This window comes from Alligator mississippiensis, chromosome 7 (assembly GCF_030867095.1).
Source record: "Alligator mississippiensis isolate rAllMis1 chromosome 7, rAllMis1, whole genome shotgun sequence".
In the NCBI taxonomy this organism is placed as follows: Eukaryota; Metazoa; Chordata; order Crocodylia; family Alligatoridae; genus Alligator; species Alligator mississippiensis.
In genome coordinates, this window is record NC_081830.1 from 66,120,209 (window position 1) to 66,128,698 (window position 8,490).

At 45.5% G+C, this 8,490-nt stretch overlaps 1 protein-coding gene across 4 annotated transcripts in view; it reads left to right on the top strand.

The window, feature by feature from the left end:
- The window catches only part of LEKR1 (leucine, glutamate and lysine rich 1), a 146,631-nt gene extending 141,430 nt beyond the window's left edge, over positions 1 to 5,201 (top strand). For all 4 annotated transcript variants that reach the window (XM_019491840.2, XM_019491844.2, XM_059731063.1 and 1 more), the window contains one exon: positions 4,541 to 5,201. In XM_019491840.2, the coding sequence (XP_019347385.1) occupies positions 4,541 to 4,951 (411 nt within the window). In that variant the 3' untranslated portion in view covers positions 4,952 to 5,201. The remainder of the gene's footprint in view (positions 1 to 4,540) is intronic.
- The last annotated feature ends 3,289 nt before the right edge of the window (positions 5,202 to 8,490 follow it).

Below are 8,490 nucleotides of genomic sequence, written 5' to 3' on the forward strand. Positions count from 1 at the left end.
TCAGCTCTTTCCTACAGTTGGGGAATGGCTAGTGTGCAAACCAAGGTATATTTTGCATGAATTAGAGTGCTGTCTACTTGCTATTTGTTTGTTATTCTCTTGTTTCAGGGGCACTCAGTTTTCACAGTTTATTGGAGAAATTGTCTTATGGACCACTTCTCATCCATGCTCATATAACGTTCCTGTGGCAAACAGAAAGTTACTTACGTGGACAAGTAACCTTGAGAAAGTACACATATATAATTTTTAGCTATCTAGAGTGCTGTGAGTGCTTTGACCTTATTGACCAGGTACAGACATTACACTAAGTGATCAGAAACTGGTCTATACCCATAACAAAACAGAAGTTCAGTACTTAAACTGGTTTAAGAATGGTGGAATCCATTCTAAGATTTGCACCCCTTCCCACCGCCCACCCACTCCCCCCCACCACCAAAGGGCAAATGTGTGTTCGTCACTGATCTAAACTACACTGCTTACACAAAACCACATAACTTAGATCAATTCTGCCTTGAGCTTTCTGAAGGTCTGTACCTAGCCTTTGAATCAAGTTAATTCTGTTGTTTTTTTCTCTTCCTTTAGTCTCTCCATCTCATTTCCCCTGTTTGTCTTAGACAGGAAGGTAGAAGTACAGTATTAGTAATGCTTCCATGTAACATTATTTTGGGAAATTCCATCATTTGCGAAGAGTTTCAGTTATCCTATTAGGGATTAGGAACAATATTATAAATTTGGTCTATCGTCACAGTAAACAGTTTCCAAACAATCCCAAAATGGAAAATGTTTGCCTAAACTATTTAGCAAAAAATAATGATTAAAGAATGCATTTGCAAAACTTCAGGAGCAGTTCTCAATCATTTAGCTTATGAGTAAATTAGCACTAATGTGCTAAATTACTTATTCACAATGATGTAACCAACTTGACCAATAGAAATAAGCAAAACAGCCAATGCCTTTATTACTTCTAAGAATCCTAAATATTTATTTTTCAAAATTCAAAATAATGATGCATTTTCTGTAAACAGATGTTTGCATACTACTTCTTTATGTACATATGCAGGTGAATCCAGGCATGGCAATGTAATAAACTTGGCTAAATCTGCTTGGCTTGCATACATTTTTCACTGTCTGGATTATTCATACACTCTTCATAAAATTCTACAACAAAAGTTGTCATTCTTGCCTCTACGAAAATGGTTCTGTAAGACTGGAGTTAGAATATTGCCAGTAGAAATCTTGTAGTTAAACCCGGTGGTCTTTTCTTCTGTCCAGTTTAAACCTGTTTTCATTTATCATTTTTTGCCATCAGAGGCTGTCTCATGTTCTTCATGCTGTGTTTGCTTTCTCAGCCTTTAAAATCTCTCTTTTATTTTTTACTTTTATTTTTTGAAAATTAGCTAGATTGCTCTGATTTCATGTTTTAGCTAATGAAGTTCCCTCCTAGTTCTAGTACTAGCCACTCCAGTCCCAAGAATGCCTAAGCTCACAATATGGGTCACTCACCACAGTTTTAACTTGAAAGGCAAAGCCATCTGACATGGCTCAGTTCAGTTAATATCACATATAACCAAGGATCCTGGTTTTCCCTGATAAAAAAAAAATCACAAATTCTCTGATTAAATCCACAAAATCTGTGATTAAAATGAAAGCCCCCAGCCCTGCTGGTGCCCCCCATTTCCCCCCCACAGCCCCCTGACTCTGCAGGTACCCCTCACCCCACCTCCCCCTCCAGCCTCCCAGCCCTGCTGGTGCCCTTCAGTCCCTTCCCACAGCCCTCTGGCCCTGCTGGTGCCTCTCACCCCCCACTCATGGCTCCTGCTCCCCCAGCTCTGCTGGAGGGGTCTCCCAGCTGCCAGGGCTAGGGGGCCAAGGACCCGGGTCCACAGCCCCCTGCCCCTGGCAGAAGGTGGCAGCTGCTGCAGCAGAGCAGAACCCAGCTCCTCCCCCCCCTCCCTCCCCCTGCTGCCGCCTGCTGCCCACTGTGGGCTCAGACGGGAGGGGGCGGCTGCTCCCCACCATGGCATGCACTCCTGGGGGGCACATATGAGGGACCCCCACATATGTGTGTGGGGTGGGGGCGGGCTGCCCACTGCAGGCTCCTGCCCTGCTGCCCTTCCTCGGTGCCTCCACAGCCCAGAGTATGAGACCCAACGCTGCCAGTAACAGTGGAGCTGCACAGGAAGCTGCCTGCCACTGCGAGCTCTGCGCTGCCCTGGCAAGGTGTCCCCTAAGCATATGACTTCGGTGGGGGTGGCAGCACGGGGTTGCACGTGAGGGACCCGGGCAGCATGGGGCTTGCAGTGGCAGGCAGCTTTCTGTGCAGATCTGCTGTTCCCTGCAGCGCCGGTGCATCACAAACGCTGGGCTGTGGAGGCTCTGCAGTAGAACATCAGGGTGGGAGCCCAAACCTGAAGTGGGCAGCACGCAGCCCCCGTCCTGCACACAACTGTGGGGGGCATGGGTCCCCCTGCCTCCCTGGGAATGTACACAGCGGCAGGGAGCCAGCCCCGCCGCCCAGACAAGCCACCTGCAGGACTGTCCCACTCCCCACCAGGGCCCTGCAGCTGCACGTTGCAGTGCCGGGCCCCAAGCCCTGGCACTGCCCAGCTGGGCAGCAGCCCCAGCCTCAGCCCTGCTCAACTCCCTGCGTTCCTTCCTCCCTCCTTATGGGGGCCTCAATTTGCACCCCCAATTTACCTGCAAGAGCTGCTTCAGGCTGTCTGGTGGCCATGGTGCCCCCTGCCTGACCGCCCTCCTCCTGCTCCTGACCAGCTCCCTGCAGGCTGGAGCTCTGCCAGCCTGCAGGGGGCTCGTCACAAAACCGCAAAATCCATGGGTTTCTCCAGTAAAATAAGACATCCATGTTTGCCTCCAGTAAAAGGTAAAATCCATGGGTTACTCCATTTTTCTGGGGGAAACAGAAAACCCAGATCCCTGCTTATATCTGATTGCTTGCAACATAGGATCCCAGGCACCCAGGATTCCAGATGCCCAGGATTTCACCAATCACTGGCTAGTTGTAGCCTAACATAGATGTTGATAGTTATTAATGATACCAGCTGGCAGCCATCTGAGAATCGGGGGTTGGGGGCTATTTGCCTTCTTCCTTTTCTACTTTTTGGTTGTCTGCCTTCTGATCTCGGTAGCTGACAGCACTAAAGTACTTGTCTCCCTTCATTTTTTCCCTTTTCTTTTTCCCTTCATCTTGGCTCTTCCTCAGTAAGTTGTGGTATGTGGCAAGCAAGGGAAATGAGCTGGTTATTTTTGCTGCTTCTTTGTGACCCCATCTTTTCTTTTATTCTTTTCCCTGCTCCTGGCCTCCTTCCCATTCCATCTGATGCTATTCTATGAACACCTCACTTTTGGGATTGTTGTATGTGGCATCAGTTGTATATTAATCGTATCTCAGCTTCCTTCCCCACTGTCTTTCCTTCTTTTCTACAAACAGGCATCCCCTTCTCCCTGTGTTCAAGGTGTGTGGGCAGATTTACAACAGTAATTTCATGATAACTCACTTTTCTGTTTCCCATTTCTGCCAACAATTATGAAGGGAGGGTTGACAAGAGTGAAAGTCTGGCATTACAGCTAATGTTGCCCTTTGAGCAGCTTTCAAAGATACCAGTTGTGATGAGTTTTTGAGACTCATGGTTTGCCATTTCATTTGATCCAAATCTAAGACCATAGGTCATTGGCTTTGGAATGACACAGTGCATAGCAGCAGTGATGGGGAAAGTTGGCAGGCCTTGTGACAAATTCTTTGATTCAGAGACCCTTGGAAATAATATAAGCATCATAACAGAGGGTAATAAATGCACTACTTTCTTTTTAATGAAAGCTGAGGTAGGAAAAATGTATTTCCTGATAACTCTTGAGATGCATTATGGATTCAGCAGATTAGATGTTCCATTGTAGCTTTTAGTAAATTGCTATTTGACAATTTGAGGCAGAAGTGAACTTGTGACCTTTTAGAACAGCTCTTATGCAAAGACTGCAAATAAAATACAAGTGCCCCAATAGTGTGACTAAGCAGGAATACGGGAAATATTTAGCATGAGTTTTAACTGTGGAAACAGATTGCGAGATGGCATATGAAAGTTTTAACCACCAAGTGCTGAAATAGTAGAAGTCTTCTGGCAAAAAATATATATATACTGTGCTGTCCATCTAGGCTCTCTACACCAAGTTGTTAGACAGAAGACTGTGAGCCAAATACCTGTATTTAGGTGTATGTAGTCATCTCAAACCAACTCTTCACTTGCCACCAGGTCAGGTTATGCTTCATTGTGCACCACCTACAGGGCAATTGTTTTGACAGATAAAACTGTGAAAAAAGAACAGAGTCCAAGTGAAAAACTAAAAATGTGGGTATCTGGTTTGCTTTGGCCATTGTTATTATCATTTTAGATCTCCTTCCTTATCCTGTGTGGTACCATACATCCTCTGATCCTCAGTACCTTCAGTTTGAGGAGTTCAACACATGTAGCATCTGTCTTTTTTATTGTTGGTATTTCACAAAGCTTGTGTTTCTTTCTGCTTTCAGAACTCTCTTCTCCAGGAAACAGTGCGCAGGGAGTGTGAGGAACGCTATGGACTAACTGAAGCATTGACTCAAGCCAAAGAACAAATACTGGAACTGAAGACACTCAGTGGAAACTTCCCATTGTCACAGTGTTCTCTCACTCAGGGCAGCATAACCTCCTGTGCTGCACTGGTCAATAGTTATGGGCAGAAAAACCTTACAAGTCCAAATTCTGGGAAGGAAATCAAACTCTCAGAGCTGTGTGGCATTTCAAGAGCTGCTAATACACCAACATCCAATAAGCACAAGAGCAATGGTGATGTGGGTTTACCAGTTCTAACTCTACCACATCCTCCTAGGGGAAGAGCATCTCTGAATGAATCCAGGAGCAGAATAACTGCAATTATAAGGAGACAACTGAGTCAGCTTTAATATATAGAAATGACAAGGACAGATTGTTTTATATCTCTGTGTAGCACAGGAAAGACCCTTCAGTGCATCATGTAGTCTCTTAGTGGTGTATCATAGGGGCATAAATGACTCTGAAGTTCTTTCTTGAAGATTAGTGCATTTCTATTTTTCAAGAACTTAAAACTAAGCTAAAACTTACTTTCAGATACATATCTCACAACACAGGGAGAGCATATATGGCAAAATTGTAACTAAATTATTTGCAAAATTATTTTGTCTGTGTTTTTCTGTTTCAGTGTTACCCAGTAATTACATCACTAGCTACTAGTTTACAAAATTGCCAAATTTTGCCACTCTTTCGTACTTGCAAATTGTCTTATTTAAGCCATGAGACGAACTAATCATGGAGTAACATATTACTCAGCAGGAGAGACATTGCAGAATCTAAGCCTGAAGAACAGACAAAACACTGTCGGGAACACCCTCCCACCTAATTGTCTATCAGTTCTTAACCCATTCTAACAAATGTATAGCACCACTAATGCAGGGCAGTGTAGTGATTTGGACTAGGTCTTCAACTGATGTAAATTGGCATAAGGTCATTGCAATCCATGGAGCTGTGCCAATTTAGGCACATGAGAACCTAGAAGTAAACTCTTTTAAACTCTTTCCTTGAGAGAAAAATCTCTGAATAAAAACCATCACAGACTCCAAAGCCAGTGTTCACCTGTACCTGTGGCAGGACATAAAGTTTTCATAGTTTCATAGTAGTTTTATAGTAGCTAGGGTCAGGAGGGACCTGAACAGATCATCTAGCCTGACCCCCTGCCACAGGCAGGGATGAATGCTGGGTTCACAAGACCCCAGACAGGTGATCATCCAACCTCCTCTTGAATTTGCCCAAGGTAGGGGCAAGGACCACTTCCCTGGAAAGTTGGTTCCAGATTTTGGCCACCCTAACTGTAAAATATTACCTTCTGATCTCTAACCTAAACCTATTCTCCATCAGCCTATGACCATTGTTCCTTGTCACCCCAGGTAGTGCTGGGGAGAAAAGGGCTCTGCCTATTTGCTGTTGATCTCCCCTGATGAGCTTGTAGGCAGCCACCAGGTCTCCCCTCAGTCTTCTCTTGCTGAGGCTGAACAGGTTCAGATCCTTCAGTCTCTCCTCATAGGGCCTGTCCTGCTGCCCTCTCACCAAGTGGGTGGCCCTCCTCTGAACCCTCTCCAAGCTGGCCACATCCCTTTTGAAGTGCGGTGCCCAGTACTGGATGCAGTACTCCAACTGCGGCCTGAACAAAGTTGCATAGAGGGGGAGTATCACCTCTCTGGACCGGCTTAAGATGCACCTTGGGATGCATGACAAGGTATGGCTGGCCTTGCTGGCTGTGGTCTGGCATTGGCAGCTCATGTTCATCTTGGAGTCAATAATGACTCCAAGATCCCTTTCCGCCTCTGTGCTTTCAAGAAGGGAACTCCCCAGCCTGTATGTATGCTGTGGATTCCTTCTTCCAAGGTGCAGCACCCTGCATTTGTCTAGGTTGAACCCCATCCTATTCTCATCTGCCCACTTTTGTAGTCTGTCTAAATCTAGTTGCAGCCTCTCTCTCCCTTCAAGTGTGTCCACCTTGCCCCACATCTTAGTGTCATCAGCAAATTTGGACAGCGTGCTTTCCACCCCCTCGTCCAAGTCGCTGATGAAGATGTTAAACAGTGCAGGCCTGAGGACCGAGCCCTTGGGTACCCCACTGCTCACATCTCGCCAGGTTGAGTACAACCCGTCCACCACTACTCTCTGGGTGTGCCCCATCAGCCAATTTTTTACCCATCCAACTGTGCAGGCATCAATGCCACAGTCACTTAATTTATTGATGAGGATGGGGTGAGAGACAGTGTCAAAGGCCTTCTTAAAGTCTAGAAAGACTATGTCCACAGTGACACCATCATCCAAGGATTTAGTTACTTGGTCATAAAAGGCAATCAGGTTGGTCTGGCAGGACCTGCCTTTGATGAACCCATGCTGATTGCCCCTGGGCTTGATCTCCCCTGCTGGCCCCCCACAGATGTGCTCCTAGATGATTCTCTCCAAGATCTTCCTGAGCACCGAGGTGAGGCTTACAGGCCTATAGTTACTCGGGTCCTCCTTCCTCCCCATCTTGAAAATTGGGACCACATTAGCTAGTTTCCAATCCCCCAGCACCTGGCCAGATGACCACGAATGCTCATACATCTGGGCCAAGGGCTCCGTGATGACCCCTGCCAGGTGCCTCAACACCCTTGGGTGGAGGGCATCTGGACCTGCAGATTTAAAAATGTCTAGCCTTTCCAGAAGATCCCTAACTACATTTGCGCTGACTGAAGGCCTGATAGAGCTATCCCCAAGATTGTCCCTACCTCTGGTAGGTGGGATATCCTGGTCCCTGTTCAAGAAAACAGGCAAAGAGGCAAAGAAACTGTTAAAAATATCACCTTCCTTGTCTGGCATAGCCACAAGATTACCGTTTGTGTCTTGCAAGAGCCTTACGTTGCCTGGTGCCCTCTTCTTGCTCCCGATATACTTGAAAAAGGACTTTTTGTTGTCCTTAATCCTGGACACTAGCCTGAGTTCCATCTCTGCCTTGGCCTTCCTAATAGCCCTCCTACACTCCTGGGCCAAGGAGGAGTACTCCTCCTTGGTGATAGCTTTCTTTGTGGGCTCCACAAGTGGTGTGAAGGATTCAGTAATGCCTGGTCTGGCTCTGCTGCAGTCTGAAAGATGTGGCCTTTTTTTTCCATCATGCAAGCAGGTTTTAGCATGAGATGCTTTTTCTATGTATAAGGACAGGCATAGAATTGTGACACAAGAGGAATAATATTTCTATTTTACTACTGCATGTGTAAAACTGGTTTGTTTTAGAGCCTGCCACAAGGATAGTTTTATTTTTGGGGGGAACCCAAGTGGTCTGTCATAGCATAATGAGCTTATGGTAATAAGGTATGTCTCTGCACTTCAGACTACAAGATAGTGTAGAGATACCCAAGATACAACACAACTTGGCATAGGCTAATATACCCAAGAAGCAGCAGGTAAATTATCCTGTGTTAAGCTTCATGCTGCCATGGCCTGCCTGCTAACCTACTAGGAGGTAGGTTAAATGAGGAGTCTTTGGAAATTCTTAGAAACATATCAAAAAATCAGAGGACTGAGAATCTGAACTGTCCTTTTGAAAGCTTTGGCACTGGGCACAGTGTCCCCCTGTAATCAAGCTATTTCTTCTTTACAGGACATTTTAATTTCTATCTACAAAATGTACCCTGACTTTCTCTTGATTTCTGAGTCACAAGGCACTCAGAATGTCTGAAATGATAGCAATCTATAATTTGTGTTCTCTAAGGCTCTGATTATGATCTCACAGTGGAATAGATCCTGAGAAATGAAGTTACAAAAGATAAAAGTCGTGTCACGCATTCCAAATCAGTGAAGAATGTAGGTTAACTATCTAGGGTGAGTTTTTTGGAACTACTTGATCTTTCCTGATCTTGGCTCTCATTGAAGTCATTTGTAAAACTGCTGTTGACAA